Source organism: Triplophysa rosa, linkage group LG14, assembly GCF_024868665.1.
Source record: "Triplophysa rosa linkage group LG14, Trosa_1v2, whole genome shotgun sequence".
Taxonomy (NCBI): Eukaryota; Metazoa; Chordata; class Actinopteri; order Cypriniformes; family Nemacheilidae; genus Triplophysa; species Triplophysa rosa.
The window spans coordinates 16,118,421-16,138,357 of NC_079903.1; the positions used below are offsets into that span (position 1 = coordinate 16,118,421).

Sequence of the window (19,937 nt, forward strand, 5' to 3'; positions counted from 1 at the left end):
CCAGGGAATGCTGCGTATCGGTTCCATTACACCATTATCAACCCCCAGTGTCAGACCCATAAAATATGTCTGGTGAGTCCGAGCCATAAGTCAGAGCAGATACAGTCGGCTATAATGGAAGTCAGAAACAGCATGGGGAGGATTTGCATTACAGATGCAGAACTGATGCATCTGCAAATCTTGTACATCAGATATAAATCAGTTTTGGGAATAGACTGCTGGGAATGGGAATTCTTATCTGTGAGGTGGTCAGAAAGTGCATTACACACTTGCATTAGGTTGGTGTCTCGCACTGTTTAAGGACATCTGGGACAAATTCATCAAGCCCCCCCAACCAGAACCCCCCCTCCCCCGTTGACTTGCAATCCCAGTGGACAGTTTTGCTTATTTTCTATTCTGTCACTTTTCAGACAGCTGAAAACTGTGGCTTTGGAATGAGACGAGGATGGAATGTCAGGTCACACTGGAGTCTGACTGGCTACAAAGCTTGGATATCTGTTGAGATGCTCTAATTATGTAAATGTTTATTTATAATAGCATTGTAAAATGGTGGCATATATTCTGCACATGAAATAGAAATAGAATACCAAATACCAAATAGAATTTAGAATACCAAAATAGAACCGGGAGATAAGCCAAATGTTTAAGATACTGTATATCAGGGCATACTGTGATGTGAAGAAAACAACTTCCTTTTCCCTTTATTGATACACAGCATGAAGAAAACTGGAATGGGAAAACAGCCTCTTTTTTAGCGGAACAGTCGTAAAAATTGTAATGGAAGTGACCACCACTCTTGCTGTGGAGAAGGAAAAAGCGCAGAATTACTGTGGGTTTCAAACAAAGAGACTCCATTAGAAGTCCTCTTACATTAGATTCCTTTGCATGTATGCTGTTAAATTACATGGCAACCTCAGGAAAAACTCATATACATGAGAAACGGAAATTCTGTTATTTTGATAACCCAATCAAGTTCAAGTTTATCTTTATCCATTTTATGATTAACACTACCCCTCAGGCAGGACCTTTCTTGGAGAAATCAATTTTATATTGCAGACGAAAACATTTATAAAAGAAGGATCTGCAATGTGCTGCTTGATATTTTGCTAAGGCCACCATTTTAAATTAGATAAACATTTATTTCAGAGGTTAAAAGAAGCTGTTTTGCGACTATTTAAAGGGATAGTTTCAAACCTTTGTAAATGTCTTTGTTCTCTGTAGAACACACAGATAGATATTTGGAAGAATGTTAGCAAAATATTTCTGGGGCACCATTGACTACCATTAAAATACTTGTCGAAGGTACCCCAGAACTAAATTCTTCAAAATATCATATTTTGTATTCAACAGAACAAAAAATATACAATAATTCTTTCTATGGTAGTCAATGGTGCCCCAGATATCTCAGTTGCTAACATTCTTCCAAATATCTTTCTTTGTGTTCAACTAAACAAAGAAATGTATACAGGTTTGGAATAACTTGAGGGTAAGTAAATGATGACAGAATTTTCATTGTTGGACGAACTATCCCTTTAAAAAGCATACCAGATATAATACAAAACCCCTAAATTTGTCTGGTTTAACAGATTAATGTTTGGCATCCCAGGAACAACATCCATTTGTTCTTCCTTTGTAAAAAACATCTAAATGCAAGGCACAACAGATTTATTGGAAAGATGCCTCCACTTTTTATGACTTAAAAGCAGGTCTATTTTGAGCTTCAATTAGCTTTAATCTGGGTCTAAAAACACTTGAGGCGGCCGCTCGTCACAGCTGTAGGGAACGTTCCATCTGGCTAATTTTCCTCAAGAAGTGTTTGCCTGAAAAGATGGGGAGCTTTTCGTTTCACTAAGATGTTATTTCCCCTTTCATTCACTAGATGGAGAGCTGTAGATTTTCACTCCCACACAAAGGTTTAAAAGCCAATATCTACTGTGCCGTTGCCAGGCAACCAATTACCCACGATTTTCACTTCCTCTTTGAAGATGTTTTTCGTTTGCTGCTAACGTTACATATTTGTAACTCCAGAAAACTGTGATATATATCATGATGAAGGGATTTCACTGCAAACACCACAGAAATAGATTTTCAGTGCTCAATATATGCGTAAATATCAGGTGAAGCGAAAAGTGATGCGTTTTCTCGAAGTAAGCTGATGCCAGCCCTCACTCTGCCTTATTGCTGTACTCAGCTCTGACATCGCAAAAAGAATATTGGAGCCACTTCTTCCACAAGACACGTAGGAAAGAAGAAAAGAAAGTAAGAAATAGCAAAGCTGATGTTCTACATTTTGATATTCAATGAGACTTGATATCATGAGTTTAATTCCACTGAACACATAGTGATAAAATGTCCGAATGCACTGCAAGTTGCTTTGAAAAAAAAAGTGTGTAAATAAAAAAACACTATTGTAAAAAACAATCAGTGCTAGAATAGATACGGATAGATGGCCTTTGCATCCATATCTTGAAACCGTAGATTCTGCAGGTGTTTGTTTATGTTGTTGGGTTTACTGATGACCTGTCTGTCTCCATGTAAATGTTGGCTGTAAATACAGTACATACTTCTAAATGTGCTTCTACTGGGAGGCAGAAGTGAGATGACTGAAAGGCCATGACTAAAACAAAAACACAGAGTAGTACTCTATTTTGTTAATAGGTAATATATAGGCTGTCATGGTTAGGGTTGTCAGTTGGTCGAAACGTAATGTAATGCGAAATGTATATGCAAATCACCATAGAGCTGTAGAAATGTGCTGCTAGTTCTTCAAACATACATTTTTGAAGAAAACGCATTGCTATGTGAGAAACTTTATTAACAAATAAAAGGCAAAGCACAGCTTAAGTTCACCTCTAGATATGCATCCAAAGCTAAGTGCCACAGCATTATTATGTCATTCCCATATTAAAATACCTCCACTACGTAACTGAATTTGATATATTCTATAGACTTCAGCAACACAAACAGCAGCTAAAACTCTTTAAATAGGCTTAAATAGTGTCAACATCTCAGAACATGCTTACTTTCCATCACTAGAGCTCCTTCTGGTGGCGCTTCACCAAAGTGCACACCTCAGTTAACAATAGTTAGCACCGAATTAAGATCTGACTTCACCCCTTAAACCATCAGGATACTCACACCTGGATAAGTGACAAAACTGGCCCGTACCAGCAATTAATGGAAACCCCAATAACAAGGTACACAGTACAAGCAAACAGGACAGTAAAGAATGAAAGTAGGCACAGCAGTGCTGCCCTCTAGTGGGCAGAGATCAACAGTGAGGTTGCAGCAGAATTGCTCAGGTATTGTATTGCTAAGCAAGCACCCATTGAAGAATGCTGGTGTCCTTCCCACCAGTAGAGATAAGATGACTGTCGTCATGGAGGAAGGCAACATTGGTCACATGGCTGCTATGCCCACCATAGATATGGCTGGGAGCCTGAGGATAAAGAACAGGGGATGTTTTTAGGGGGTGATTTGGTTGGATAGGGGGATTGAAGGGAGGAAGGGAGGGCTATGTATTTCAAGGGCTAGGATGCAATTGAATACAAGAATCTCACCCTTGGTTGGGAACAGGGGTAGGAGAACAAGTGCACTTTGCCAAAATCATCAGCGGAAGAGAGGAGATTTTCGTCATTTGACCTGCATACAGCATTAATGTCTGTGCCATCTGCACCTTCTGGCCAGATGCCTGAAAAACAGCAAAAGAAAATAAAGTGACAAAAAATATGAGGTGCATGTTGGTGACAAGAGCTTAAAAATGGCTTTTGTGTTCCATAGGAAAACCAACAGCCAAACGGTTTGGAACAACAAAGCTGAGAAAACATATTTCCAGGTAAACTGTGGGCTTGTGAATTGTGATTCTATGTGACTTACCAAACACACTGAAACCAAGCACACAGGTGGAGGTGGCCCACTCCAGGTTACGCACCGCATCTGCACTAGTAATGTGTTTCCCAGTTGACGCCTCCCCTTTTCAACAAGATTCAAGAAACAACAGGTAACAAGACACAGGTCAGCATAGAAATCTTATCTGATCTACATTCACTGACTAAACTGTTAGGAAAATAAACAACTCACAGTATAAAATCTCATAGTCGCCTGAGTTGGTTACAATAAACTGGCTGTCGGTGGACCAGTCAAGATGAGTAACAAAACTGGAGTGTCCCTGTGGATGCGAGACACATATTAAATGAATGCTAAAAAAAAAATAGTACACCAGATGATGTCTGCTGTCCATGATCAATTCTTGCCAAAGATATCTTTCAAAGGACACTGGTTTTGTTTCCTTGTAAAACTCACAGTGCATTTGCCAACTCTGCTGTATTTCCTGCCATTCTCAGTCACAGAGTAGATGTAAACAAAGTTGTCATGAGAACCCACGGCCAGGTACGCCCCATCTACAGAGAGAAAAAGGACTTGATAGCTGACATTTTACAGTATATGAATGACGTAATGGCTAAAAAGCATAAAAACATATAACGCACCAGGAGAATATTTAACAACTGAGATGATTTCATTGCCATCTGTATGCATAGAGACAAGATCACGTGTGTCTGTGTCCAGCACCAGCCACCTGTAAGGTTATGAAAAGACAGGTTTGGCACAATTCAGACACCCAAATAAGTAAAAACTACAAATGTTTTTCAGTTTAATCTCAATTTCATTGGTTTGTTTAGCTAAAGCCAACCTTTCTGTACAGTTCCCATGTGCAAACATACCTTCCTATCATGGTGCCTACAGCAAGCACAGCACCACTAGGATGAAATCCAACAGAACGGCCAGGGTCCTGAAGAAAAAACAAAGATACAATTTAAACAAAAATCTAAATTGTACTGCAAGTTTACTTAAAGCGATAGTTCACCCAAAAATAAAAACGCACCCTCGTGTCATTTCAAACCTGTATGACTTTCTTTCTTTGGCAGAACACAAAAGAAGATATTTTGAAAAATGCTGTTAACTGGACCCCATTCATTTGGTTTTGTGTCCACACAATAGAAGTGAATAGGGTCCAGTGCTGTTCGGTTACCAACTTTCTTCAAAATATCTCCTTTTGTGTTCTGCAGAAGAAAGTCATGAAGGTTTGAAATAACAAGAGGGTGAGTAAATGATGATCCCCTTTTCATTTTTGGGTAAACTATCACTTTTAGACCACATTACAATTCTGTGACTTTCTGGGCACACAAAACCCACAGAGTCTGTGAAATAATATTTTTCTGATGTTTTCAAATGTTCCTAATAACCTCAATGGCCTTGCTCCACAGAGGCAGATGAGAGCTGGTGTCCCAGAGATAAACCTGCTTGTCTTGACCGCACGTCACAAACTGCTCAGTTGTGGGATGCACATCCAGTCCCCATAACTCATCAGTGTGACCCTTTCACGAGAATACACAGACAGCAAGGTAAGAATGATAACTCGGAGAAAGAACGTACTGATCCTTCAGATTTTCTAAAAAACACCTTTCATAAACAGCGTAGTATCCTTTATACCTGAACAATGGGTGTAAGAGAACCTGAGAAAGAGCCCCGCAGAACAGCATTTCGGGTTGTTCCCACAAACAGCTCATCTTGTTTTCCTTCCGCTAAAGTACGGACGGGGCCGTATGCCTCAGGGACCTGAAACACAAATCGGAACGTATAACTCCATCTGATCTGTACATATAAGCTGCAACAAGATTTGTACAAATTGTTCTACATGGAGTGAATTCAGCTGGAGTATTGTATATGTATCTGGGTCTAATAAATAAGAAACATGCACTGCCTGGAATACACTTCACTACAAAGAATACGATCAGATCAAAACATCATGTGTCATTTCTGAAGGTGCATGGAAATCATTAACAAAGTCTGTTCGCTATCTGGATTTAATTCTGAATGTCATCTTTCATTTCATAGAATTGTTTTGCTGGATTAAGGGAACACACAGAATAAAACATACCTCCATCTCACTCTTTTTACGGTGATCATGGTCCCAGAGAATTACTTTACGGTCTTTTCCTCCTCCGGACACCAGCGTTCCATCCTTTAGCACACACAGAGAGAATATCCCACCCTCATGGGCTCCCGAAACCGCCCGGCTGATCTTGTTTCCACCTTTAAATACATGAAGGTGCAGGATAAGTTACAAATCTCAAATCAATCAGTGGATATTTTATAGCAGTTTTTTTTTAAAGACCTTTTGCCCAGATGTAAATGTTTCCACTAGAATCCCCTGTGATTGCATCTCCGTTCTCAGCAAAGGCAACACAGAGCACATACTTGGGTTTTTCATATTTCTGGATCAAAAAAGATAAAAAAATCATTAAATCATTACAAATCTAGTCAGTACCAAGCATCCCCATGGAACCGAGCATGCATTCTTGAGCCAAACTCATTTTGACCGCGAATGCTTTTGACATACAGAGTTTCACAACATTGTCAGAATTTAAACTCTTGTTAAACAAAATCTGTACCACTATATTTTCTGCTAAGGAAACAAACTAATTAGTTGAAATGTCTCATTTACAATGTCTTCTGACATTGCAGGGAAAATATTAACATACAGAAATTGTGCAAACCTCAAACAGTCCCTGACGTTTTGTAAGAGTATTTCCTTCCATTGTCCAGAAGTTGAGATGAGATTTCCCACAAGTGACAATCAGGTTGGCCTCCATAGGGTGGAAGACAGCACCCAGCACAGACTCATTGGAACACTGCAAAATGTCAAGTATGTGTGACAAGGAAGCACTGGTCTCTATTAAAAGTGGCATCTTTTAACGAACATCTTTGCAAGGGTTGCATAAGGTTGCAAATTGCAACCAAAGGCTCACTTTCACTCCTCCCCCTCCCTTTCAAAGCACTACGGAGGCTGACACAGAACTAAGATGTCGTCACGTTTTCGCTTCTTTGCTGAAGGAGATAATGTATTTACGAAACACGTTCTGTAGAGCAGTTTGTCCGTTTAGGGCTACTGTAGAAACAACATGGCGAATTCCATGCAAGGGGACCTGCGGTGTATGTAGATGGAAATAGCCCATTCTAAGGTAATAAAAACATAATGCTTAATTTGTAAGGTCTTTATACACCTCTAAAGACATAGTTATGTTTATTATGTTGCATTTCTTTCAATAAATCCTTCAAAAAATTAAACATTGGACCTTTAAATATGCAACACACACTGATACAACGCAACGCCAAGGCCATGGGTACGATCCCAGGGATTGCACATACTTAGAAACAAATGTATAGTATAATGCAATGTAAGTCGCTTTGGATAAAAGCGTCTGCCAAATGCGTAAATGTAAAATGATACGCTAAAGTCAGTATGAAACAGCATTCATAACCCATTTGACAGGGTGAAAGAGGACATAAAATGTCTGTAAGAAACCTTGAATTACCACAGTATGATTGTACAGTAAGGTCCGCTTTACTGCTTCCTAGCTCATACACATTTCTTTGAAGCATGACAGACACCAGACCTCACCTTAACTTCCGCCAGTTGTTTTTCTTTCTGCCAGTCCCAAACAGACAGAATGTGGTCATTTGCATCATCAACCGCACACAAATGAGCACCTCCATTCTGAGAGAGGAAAAGATAATACAGCTATGCAAAACACTATTCATGTATATTATGAAGACTAAGAAATCCATATTATGTATATTACAGTATAAAGCCAAGACTAAGGTTAACAGAATGACAGACTATTTATACAGAATTAAAACCCCTTACCGACTTGGAAAAGGCCACACAGGTGACAGCTCGGTCAATCACACCCATTCCTATCACATGAAGCGTGTTCAGACTGACAGAGTCCCAGATACGAACATGAGGCTGCAGAGGCTGATGGGAAAGATATGCATCTAAGATCTTCTCTGATGTAGATTAAAGCCAGTAAATGGCAATTCTAATGCACACTAAAGGCCAATTTGATCATCTAACAGAATGAGATCAAGAGTGCATTGAGTTTTATCTCAACACATTATACTATGAAATGTAAATGTCAACTTACTTTGCCGTCTTTGGATGTGCCGGCAACTTGTCCGGTTGCTATGGTGACCATGTCTGGATGGACGGCCAAACTGCAAAGAAAGCATTTTTGGGATCGGAGCTTGTCAGGAAAGCTTTGCCATCTCGCACTCTCCAGGGAACCGTAGCATGAATGTAGCTCAGTCCAAAAAACATTTAGTAAACAGCCTGCGATTGTTTTGTGAACCAGCGAGCGCAGTGAGCATTCCAGACAAGCGTTACAACAAAGTAGTTTGATCATTTTACTAAAAAACATGCTAGATGTGTTCACACAGTGTTTTAGCAGAAATCAAATCTCTGAATTGTTAATACAGTAGTAGAAGCATTGCTTAGCAACCAAACAACAGAGAGAAAGAGGAAGGCAGAAGAGATTTGGTTTCATTTTAGGTGTATTTGAATTAACTGCAAGATAGACTCATCAGGAAGATCTCTTATCTTCAAGATAAGAACAAGCGACGGAAGATCTGACCATAAAAATGCAAATCTGCCCCGAGACCTGTTAACACTTCCTGAATACAACGGCTCTTTTTGAAACACGATGGGCACTGGAACAATTATATTTTCATTCAGATGATAAGAACACAGTAACTGCAATGACCTAGTTCAAGCAGAATCAGATTAACTTTTCACGCTCCGCAGAGCCGTACAGTAATGATTTGGGAGTGAAACGTTTCATTCTTTCTCTGTGGAGGAATTGTTTTATACCAAACGTGACAATAAGTACAGATTGTGATGATATACAGTGTGCTTCAGCAAAACCCACAAATTAGACTAGTAGATTAGTAGTACTAGTACAATTTAATCTCATAAAAAAAGTTAAACCCATATATGTGTACATGTATATATCTAAACATTTTGCATTAAACTTTGAATAGAATTTTTATATTTTTATGGAGAAATAAATATGAAAAAAGCACTTTAAAAAAAAGGATGTTAAAAATGTAAGCTCTGTAGTTCCATTTAAAAGCATTTCATGAACTTATAGCCCCCATTCAATAAAATCAACATATTTACCACTTGACGTCGTCATTATGGCCCAGATAGTGTCTCTGTTGCTGCTCCTCTACATTGTACAGCACCACAACAGAAGCATTGAAGTACACAATCTCTCCTGTCGGGAGCAGGTAAAGGTTAGAACGGCAGTCTCGTCCCCTATAGCCGTACCTGATGAACAGTGTTAAGCAAAACTTGGACGTAAATGACGTGCCTACTTAGAAGATAGGCTTAAATTTATTTCAAATTCAATTATGCATTTTAATAATTTAATCATTAAATATTTAAATATTAATGAGTGGATTTCTCTTGTAAACAATGTTTAAATTATACACGGGAATTGCACATCTTCATCAACTTGAACAGTTAAAAGAATAGTTCACCCAAAAATGGAAAATTTGTCATCATTTACTCATCCTCTTGTCATTTCAAACCTGTATGACTTTCTTTCTTTCGCGAAATACAAATGAAGATATTTTGAAGAATATTGGTAACCAAACTATGGTGGTACCCGTTGACTTGCATTGGTTTTGTGTCCATCCAATAGAAGTCAATGGGTATCACATTGTTCAATTACCAATATACTTTCAAATATCTTCTTTTGTGTTCTGCAGAAGAAAGTCATACAGGTTTGAAATGACAAGAGGGTGAGCAAATGATAACAGAATTTTTATTTTGGGGTGAACTATGACTTTAAGTTTAGCAACTTCTATGGCATTTCCATGACCGGGACAAAAGTAAGGATACACCCATTGAAGCTTCAGCTTGCGCTCTGGCAGCGCCACCCTGTGATCAAGACTGTAGCTGTCCTTCAGCTGGTCTGGAATATGCATCGTGATTGGACGGCCACGTATAAACATCCTAACGTAACCATCATCTGTTCAAGAAAGACAGAACATTAGCTGCCAACACAAACAAGAAATAAACCATTGCTTTGTTAAATGATGTCTTGTGGGTCCTGTTGGAAGGACTGTGATCACTTAGAAACCAGCTTGCCAAACCATAATGGTTTTAATGTGGATGATAATGGGATCTGGTCAGGCAAATTTACGAAAGCGTTTAATGGGCTTAGTCATTGTCTGTAAACAAATGCTACACAGCTGAATTCTCTCAAAATGTAGATACTTTAGTACACTAAAAACTAAACTTACATTTACTGAGTAAAATTGGAGCGGTGCTTATTTATGCAAAACTAGTCACCACTTAGTGTGTTGCTATGGAACGGCAATGTAGTTGACAGGGGATTCTGGGTGGTTGCTAGTTCTTATTTATTTTTTTGCTATTTTTAAGTATTATTTTAACTGTATTATGTCAGAATAAACAAAAACTTACCCGCATTGAGGGTACATTCTTTGGATTTGCTGCAAGAACACAAGAGACAATGGTTTGTCATTCATTCATTGCTTCACAGACCACTAGCCTTTTTACTTCAAAAAAATGACTGCATAAGTTAAACAAAACATTCAAACCACTTCCAAAAGTTTGTTTTGTTTGACTGTGTGTGTTTTGTAAGATGACTAATTCTGTGAATTTAGCCTTTATAACTGACTCTGCTTTCATGTGGCCTCTCTCACAGAGCTATGTAATGTAGAGAAAACTCTGTTTCAGGGCCTGTTTGAACAACCAAAGCTGATTTTGGTTGGGAGGGGGACTATTTCCAAAAACAGCCATTTATTAAAACGCTGCCAATAAATGTGAGGCCCGCACGAAACAATTTCTGCTTTTCTGTTTGTGCGTGCATTTTGTATACGCTTTTCTAACCACATTGCTCTTCACTTCCTGTCTGCTGATGCAAGACTGGTAAGATTGGCATGATTGACAGACTGCCTCAGGCAGCTTCCATGTACATCAATAACAAATCAGACCCATCAATCCAGTATTGATGAAAAACTGGCTAGAATTGGCATACTAATGAAAACCTTTCCTCAGAGCGAGGGCAAAAAGAGGCTGTTGTGTAAATGGAAGACAGACAGATTGTGGGTGGCAGTCCAACAATGTTCTGTTTGTGTCCATGCAACCATAAACCCTCAAAAACCTTCATTAAAGCTGCAACTGGAGCAGGAACAGACAAAAGCCTCTTCCAGAATCCTGAAACAATCCCAGAGTGCTGCTGGACTCTGGACTGAAAATTTTTTGGTGCGGTCTACACTGTCTGTTTTATCACAGTTATATCAACTACACTGGCAACAAATCCATTTCCATTAGCACATACTGGAAAAACCCATTTCACCACTGATCAATCTAGGCTGTGTAGCAAACACGATCAATATAATGGTTTAAGTATGTAGCAGTAATGTGCCTGAACTCAAAAGGAACTGTAGCCATAGACTAATGCACTACACACACACGTTCATACCAAGAAGCAATGCATTTTAATTTAATATTTGATAGATTTTATACAGAAATACACTCTAGATTTTAATGCACAGTGTTTCTTAAGTTTAAGTCAAAACAACAATAGGAAATGAATGACCGACTGACTGGCATTTACAGAACGTGATGTTCTTCTAAACCATTATCTTTCCTGTAGAGCACTTAGTCTAATTTGGCAGTGGATGAGTTTCATGTTTAATACATACGACTGAGCATCAATAGCTTACTAGTAAAATAGCACAGAATGCCAAACGAACAATGCAGAGCCGGTTTGTAAAGCGCATTATGTGCGAGCACATCTTCAACTTCAATGAAAGCTGGGAACACAATAACGGTTTCGTCTTGGAAATCAAAGCCAGATGGAAACAAGCACATTTTGGCTACATGACTCATGCACCTCATAGGCAATGCAAACAAACAAACAAAAGGAAACAAACATTACACCAGCAACGTCAAGTGCAAATGAAGAATAAACATAAACCTGTAACAACTGTGCTTTTAAAGTATAAAGAAATATAGCCATGATCTGAAGTCCCCATTTGCTAAGCTAAAACAAAGTGGTTCCATATACGCTATAGAAGGTTTTGGTAGTGTTTTCATATGGGTGCTGATGAGAACATTCATGTTTGCCTACCACTATTTGCTTTGTTGCAGGAAGCAGAAAAAAGCCGCCCCATAATCAAACTCACCAACAATGCAATCTACCAAAACTTGGTATTTTAAACTAACCAAAAAGCTTTGTACCTTGTGGATCTCTTCATGTTGTCTTTCCCGTTATGCAGTTCAAGTGCTGGCAAGAATTTTCAGAAGCGACAAGCGAAAGACTGAGTTCCTTGTTTGAGTTCACTTCAGCCCAGCAGGAATATGGACCTCACTAGCCAATGGCAGGGCACTTCCTCAGTATGCATGACAGCCCCTTTCTGGGTGACCACACCCCCACAGTGCTTCAATGCAGTAATATGATGCACTCTTTGGTCAAGAGAAGTTTCAGTGGTGAGCGTGTTAACCAAGTGAATGCACAGAGCTACCATGCGCAAGACAAAGTTTCGACTCAAACAAGCCCCACGACCACGCCACAGATAAAACACTACTATCAAGTGGTATTATCTGCTGTACATACACCCTGCAGGTGTGTAGAGGGAAACTTGTTTGAACTGACAGTTAACCCTTTATTATATTGGAGCTCTTATTGCGTTGGATTGGTGGTATGAATAGAAGTGCAATTAATATAAACACATATTTAAATGTTAAATATCAGATGAAATCTAAATTTGTGACTTTTAATGGGTTAGCTTTAACCAAACCTGTCTTTCTTCTGCAGAACACAAAAGGAAATATTTTGAAGAATGTTGGTAACCCAACAACATTGACCTCCATTGACTTCCACTGTACTGGACACAGAACCACTGATACATTTCTCGAAATATCTTCCACAGACGTAAGAGTCACATACAGGTTTTAGATGACAAAGGGATGAATGACAACAGAATTGTACAGAAGTGAACCGCATCCCTTTAAGTCTTCTTAGTGTATGGACAACAATGCAACAGTGGTGGTTAAATTTGAGTTTGTAACAAAAAAACTTTCTTAATAAGAAACAACACAGTACCTGTCCCAGCATGCAGGTGAGAAATCCCTGAAAGTCTGGTTTGTCATCTACTGTAATTCTACGCTGAGGCATAGTTAATTTTCATCTCTCTTGACCCAAAATCATAATTCAGGGCAATAGAGGAACTACAATGTATTCTTATTTTCAATCCACCATATCCATTTCTGAAAAAATAATTAAATTTAGTACTAGATGAAATAGTCAGAAAACTGCAGTGTCCATTAACTCTCCATAACTGAGTGACTGTACATTATCCCACTAATGATCAAATAAGTAATTAAATGGACATTTAATATTCAGTTTAAATTGTGCTATGATGTTAGAAGAAACAGACTAAGGAGTGCTAAGAGACACAAGAAGATTGATTGCTACTTGTAGACAACAGTCAAAACAGGCTTCCATGCTGTGTCTGAAAGCTTATAGGCAGCTGACCTGTTGCTCTGCTACCTAGCAAAGATTTTGCTGGCAGGACTGGATTCGAACATGCCTTCATGCCTTCCTACTGCAATACTTTAGAACACAGCTTTCTGAGGCAAGGGTGCTCCTTTTTCAGTTCAGTTTTCAGAGACAGCCATGGTTTATCTGTCATTTAATTTCATTGAGATGTCAGTATGAATATTCCTAAAAGCCATGTAATAATCCTGGATACTCTGGCAGCTGTTGCAGACTGACTTGTACTTTGTAGTAAACACCCTGATATTACCTGTCTCTCTTTCCCCCAGTTGAGCTGCTGGATGAGGTGGTTCTGCTGCGTGAGTCTGCCGCCTCCTTCTTCACCGTGGACAGACGCTCTGTGGACATACTCTTCCTAACACACAGAAACATAAACAAGAAACTGAATAGGTGATGAAGCACAAGGAAATACTAACACTCCCATTTTCCTCAAAAATGCTCTAGATTATAGAGGCATACTGTATGTAGGCTATGAGTAAATGATTTATGTAAAAATTAATAAAGGAATACATAAATTAATTAATGAGAAACACATGTACATAAATACATTTTTAATTATGCATAATTTCATGACCAAAATGTCTGCGTTTATGTATTCATTAATTAAACAATTTCTTTGGATATTAATTTAAATTATTTCTTCATTTGTATTTATAGCCAGATCAGTTTTCGTCCTCCCTCTAAGCTTTCCGTAGTCTCGTGTACACAATCACATCTCTTGTAAAGGTGAGTTTTATTTTGATTAACTTTGTAAGTCAGAATACTGTTTAAACAAGTGTTTTAGATAAACAACTGCTAACTGTTGGATTCAGCAAATTTAGCAAAGTTCACGACATTATGATGTCAAATCGGCTTGTTAAAGCCGCCATTGGTCAGGATATACAGTGTATTCCGTTATTTAAAGCAGTGGTGTAATCATCAATGCTTTTTAATACTGTATATCCGGGTGGTTATTAAACATTATCATCAATTACTGTAATTCCACTTATTTCTAAAGGGTTCTCTGCAGAACATAAGGCCGCATATAAACTGTGGTTTTACAAAGATTTATATGCAATATTTACAGAGCAGATTTGACCTCTGAATTACTCCAGTTGGGATAAAAATGACCTGACAGGCAAATGTAGCGCGAAAGACTTTCTTTAGTTTCGTCTGCACACGGTAAAGACTAGAAGGGATACAGCTACCTCCGGAATGCGCACTCCAATACCGCATAATTGTTGTCATGCTGAACAACAGTTAATTACGATTTTTATTATTGTAAGTTTAGGTTTAGGGTAGGTGTAGGCGTTAGCTAATGTAATTTATTGTAATTTTATGGAGAGATTTTGCATCACTTCCGGCCGTAGCTGTATCCCTTCCACAACCTCTGCACACCAACCGTCCTGTTAATCTGCATGTAATTTGTGCCGGTTTTTCATTACTCAATACTGACACCTCCAGGCCAAAGTAGTATAACTACAATAATGTCACACTGTACAACAGTGACAATATTTCCCAGAGCTGTTTTAAAATTATGGACAATGCTATCTCGCTGACTTTTATTAAAGAAGACGTTAAGATAACTGAAGATCATGTGAACATGATGCGCATATATTCTTTTGAAATCTTGCACATAGGTCTCACCTTTTAATAGACATGAGCACTTCTTTTTTAGGAGATGAGGGAGAGGAAGGATAGCCACTCAAGCGTTTTGTTTGTACGTAGCCATTGGTCAGAGGCTTGGAAGGCAGAGCTTGCAGTATCTGCCGAACTAAAGGAATAAAGGAAGTCAGAAGAGCACAGGTGAGATTACATGCAAATTAAACCTCCCACAAGGAAGTTTTTTATAGCACTTTATCATATGATTACAACCATGTCCATGTAGCCTGTAGTAGTAACTGTTAATAGTTAACTTATAGTAAGGTTGCATCTCGCAACCTGACATGAAACCAAAGACTGCCCTCCAGTCATTACACTGCAGGTTGCTTTAAATGAAAATCGTTCAGTTGGCAGTTTAATCTTGGCTCAGGCAAAGTTTCCACCTGTTTACCTCTTTAAGAGTCTTTAATTATTTTAACCTGGACCCGGCCTAATAGTCGTGATGATGAAATGCAATGTTTTAAGATCTGACCTTTAGTAGGTCCGCCTTTCTTGCTACTGGCCTGTGTGATCTCTTCACAGCAGCCCAGCCTTCTCAAAGCATCTGCCAGTGCTGCTTTCAACAGCTGGATCTCATCATCCTGCAGCTGCACCCTCTGCTCCAGGTGAGAGAGACGGTCATCCATCTCCATCCCACTCCCAGCAGATACATTATCATCTGAGAGAGAGAGCGACAAACAGTTTATGGAGTGATGGATTTTGTCCAAAAAGCTGTTACATCAGTGTAAAGTGAATAGTCCGTTTTATTTTACAATAGCCCCGAAAGAATTGGGACATTTCAGCCACACTTATCTAAATATATGAAATATACAAATATTTTTGCATTACATAACAAATGAACGAAATAATTATTTTAAGAGAAATTGCAAACCCACATGTGGAATGTGTTTATAGTGAATGTTATGGCTACTGGAGTTACACTGCTAAACCACCTGTATGAAATGTATATTTACCAAAAATAGCTGTGGAAAAAAGTCATATGAGGAAAAACTGGAATAAAATGACAAAATGTTTGGATCCACTGTATTATTGTGATGATGACTGAATATAATGTATACATTATATTATTTACTCATATCAATATAAAGCCCAACAATCCATTAAAATAATTTGAAAGCATTTTAAAGCCAACCAGCCTAACAGCATCTTCAAGCATCCAAGTTAGTTTCAAATGCTAACCGATGCTCTCTGTAAATCTAAAACAAACTTTATTACATAAATATCCATGGTAAACAAAACCATAACAAGTTAAATCAGCTAACCATCCTCAAATTTCACAGTAAACACGTTGCCTGCTTGCCTTCATTCCCAAGGGCAATGCAACGGGACGCACGTTACGTGTGCATATCTAATAAAGCTGTTTATGTGCCTGCACCTGCTAACAGCAGGTGGCAAGCACATAAACTGAATTATTAAAGTGACATCCGGAAGGCATAAGTGGACACTGACAAAGAAAAGAAGGAAGATGAAGGTCTAGCCGCATGCTGTATGTCAAAAGCAGCCTGGATGAAACCGGATGCTCAGTGACCGAGCCTGCTGAAATATTCAGTGATAACGTTCTGGTTGTGTTCCCTCCTACCTGCCATTCCAGTCTCCATGTCCTCCTGTCAGTCACCTGCTCAGACAGCCTGATCCTCTGTATCTCTCTAGGGGTTTCCTAAAGGTGCTAAATGTCTCCCCAGTCAAAGCTTATTTCTCCCACCTTCCCCTTTTGCTTGCTGGATGGCTGGTCCTGTGTCTGGACCTCCCTCCCTTCCTCTCCCTCCCCCACCCTTCTCCACTCTGTACTGTGAGTAAAGAGAAGGGTGATGTTTGTAACAGGACGCTGGTCTACACTGCCGTCTCCTATGCGGTATAAAACTGCTGGTGGTGCTGTTGGCGGAGAGAGAGGATTGGCTGGACTCCAGACCTGTCTGATGCATCGGTCAGTCACCACCAGGAAGTGCAATGACCAGCTTGTCCACCAATAGCACAAATATAGTGCATCGTTGTTTACAAAATACAATGATTATTTGATACCCCTAAGATACATTCTTATACTGTCATTTAGATTATTGCTACAACTTGTTCTCAGATTTTCAGAACCAACATGTGTCTAAAGTCTAGCCATACTGCTGACACATACACATGACAAAGCATGTACCATGTATTGTTTGATATATACACCAAATGGGACTGTACAACATGGACAGACAATCTCTGACCCGGCAGACTTTAATCATATAATGCCTGCCACTCCATCTGTCGTTCAGCCAAACCATCTGTCACAGAAACTGACCTACTGGAAAACAATGCCCACAATGTACCGAGAGTGTAATGAAGATTGAAGACCAGGTGACACTTCAACCCAGATACCTATCCTTAAGAGAACCTGTATTTCACAAAAGGTGTTATGAAATGTTTCTAAGAAACGTAGTAGCTTTAAGCTGTGTACAGTGGTTTATAGCAAGAAGACTCCATGGCAATAATACCCAATTCCCTAAATAAGACTTAACTGACTGAAATTAGCATGTCTTTATTATTTTTTTCCTTCCTTTTAACTCTCTATTGCGCTCTATGGTGTTTAAATGTTACATTTTAAATCCCACATTACTATTTGCTGGTTTCCCTCAGCTGTAAAGCACCTTTGTTATATACTGTAAAATACCGAATAATATTTGCTGTTTTATCATACAATTCTGTAACTGCGTCTATGAATTTTTTAGGCTACATCACAATCAAATAACAATTGAAATCAAAATCTGTGCAGTAATAGTCGTAGTCTTTATAACTAAACAGAGATGTTGTGTTTTACAACTGACCATTGAAACATTGTTATCAACAGATATCACTGTTGCCTAGGAATCCGTTTTAATAGAGGGGTAATATTATACACTAGATTATTGGCTCCCAGTAAATAAATAACACATTGCATTCTTTTAACCTTTAGCATAGCTGAAATCAGTTGTTAAAAACCCAGTGATTTACCAAAGTGAATCAGGTGTGTTGTCTAGGAAAATGAAAAGAAGCTGGGATTGAATCCAAAGCTGATGAGAAGCAGTACATACATAATATTGTTCCATATATCAAGTCATATAACCCGAATGTACAGTAAAGACACCCTGTAAAACGCAATATATAACATCTACTGTATGTTTAGTCGATTATTGTCTTGTACTTTGAAACACCATCCAAATGAAGATGTGCGACGATACGAAAACAGTAGTGTACAGTAGTACAGTAAGAAATGTGCGTGTATACAAAACAGATCGCTAATTTAAACAAATGTAGGCTATTCATCACTGCCAACACAGAAACTGTTTCTTTTGTTGCGGTGACGCACTGTGAGACGTCAATTCCATAACATCGGTGGAATGTCAATGTAACATTCTAAATGACATCATGAAAATGACAAAAATCGCAATATTCGAATCATTCGAAGTCGAGTGTGTGCGCAACGTAAACAAACGTTCTCACCTGCATTCATTATGCACGCACGCTGCCAAACTTACCGTTGCAATATCGCAGTAGAAGGGTGCTGGTGTCACATAGATTTCCACATGACGCTACTCGCTCCGACATGTCCTTTACTCTTTATCAACAATCCTATATCGTTTCTCTCTTACTCGCCGATCCTCCGATCCACCCGCCTGATACTTTCCTGACATACGAGTGAACCCTCAATACCTTTCCACCGAGCAGTCAACGACAACCTGTGCTGCCTGCGTTTCTATAGCAACAGCCTCACCGCCGAGCTGCTACCCATAGGGAGAGCGTGTTGACTCTTGGAGTCCCATAATATGCATAGTGTTTGTATTATGTTCAAATATGGGAGATAGGCAAATTACTAAAGCAGGAGGACAAAGGCCACATCAGGATATTTACTTATTTTGCATTGGCATATGCGACATCAATAGAACATTGTTTCCTTGTGTTGTCGATGTAGAGATATTTACCTTGGGAAATTACGAATGATGTTGGCAGTCAAGCAATTGCTGTTTCTAGTATTTAACACTAGAGGGCAGTGTAGACGTAATTTATAAGAAATGTCTTTTTGACAACCAGTTGCTGAGCTTGAGCTACGAAGGTTTTAATACTTTTTTTAGAATGTGTGAATTATTCTATTTTCTTGAAACTATTACTTGAGTAATCATGTATATACATTTATAAGTACTAAATTAAATGAAAGAAAGAAACAAGGATGGCTAGTAGAACAAACTGACATAAAACTCAAACGTAGCCTACCTTAAAAGATGTTTGAAAACACACGCAAACGTGCACGCACGCACACACACACGCATGTCTGGTTTACTATCTCCGTGGGTACAGTCCATAGGCGTAATGTTTTTTATACTGTACAAACTGTATATTTTATCCCCTACCCCTAAACCTAAAGATCATAGAAAATCATCACTTTTAGATTTTTAAAAAATGTTGTTCTGTACAATTTATAAGATTTTTGGCCATGGGGACCTCAATTTTGGTCCCCACCGTGACACGAGTCCCCATGCGTTGGTGTGCAGTCAGGTTTAGGTCCCCACCGGGACATAAAAACATGTCACATATCTACCTATACTTACACATACATACACTCACATATACAGTATATCAGGTCAGACTCTATATAAAGGTAACATAAAAAAAGAGTAAACAGTCCCACATTACTGATGTGTGTGAAGAATATTGCTTGTGCAATAGATCTTCCAGTAATGCAGTCTGTATCCTCATGTACAATGACCTGTATTGGCAATATACTCTCCATTTAGATTTAAATGCTTTTGACCTGCTGTGTTTCGCTTGCTCACTGAACTTCTGAGTTCGACTGGCAATGAGCCCTCAACCACCACCTTTGTTTATTTACAATTTTCCTGTTCGTTGGGCTGA

General features: G+C 38.8%; 1 protein-coding gene across 3 annotated transcripts; it reads right to left on the reverse strand.

Annotated features, from left to right (window-relative positions):
• Window positions 1–2,794: 2,794 nt before the first annotated feature.
• On the reverse strand, window positions 2,795–18,772 carry eml2 (EMAP like 2). 3 transcript variants are annotated; one of them, XM_057351345.1, is made up of 22 exons: window positions 18,566–18,772; window positions 15,547–15,732; window positions 15,060–15,186; window positions 13,684–13,788; window positions 10,331–10,359; window positions 9,746–9,875; window positions 9,020–9,169; window positions 7,989–8,058; window positions 7,709–7,819; window positions 7,463–7,558; window positions 6,558–6,692; window positions 6,176–6,275; window positions 5,939–6,093; window positions 5,491–5,616; window positions 5,244–5,375; window positions 4,722–4,789; window positions 4,488–4,576; window positions 4,303–4,400; window positions 4,081–4,168; window positions 3,877–3,972; window positions 3,561–3,691; window positions 2,795–3,439 (listed from the first exon to the last, which is right to left on the reverse strand). In XM_057351345.1, the coding sequence occupies exons 1-22, from the start codon at window positions 18,633–18,635 to the stop codon at window positions 3,314–3,316; spliced, it is 2,418 nt and encodes an 805-aa protein (XP_057207328.1). In that variant the 5' UTR covers window positions 18,636–18,772; the 3' UTR covers window positions 2,795–3,313. The 3 variants fall into 3 exon arrangements, with proteins under 3 accessions (XP_057207328.1, XP_057207329.1, XP_057207330.1); XM_057351346.1 differs by lacking the exon at window positions 18,566–18,772 and adding an exon at window positions 16,654–16,783; XM_057351347.1 differs by lacking the exons at window positions 13,684–13,788; window positions 15,060–15,186; window positions 15,547–15,732; window positions 18,566–18,772 and adding an exon at window positions 12,116–12,262.
• Window positions 18,773–19,937: the final 1,165 nt, after the last annotated feature.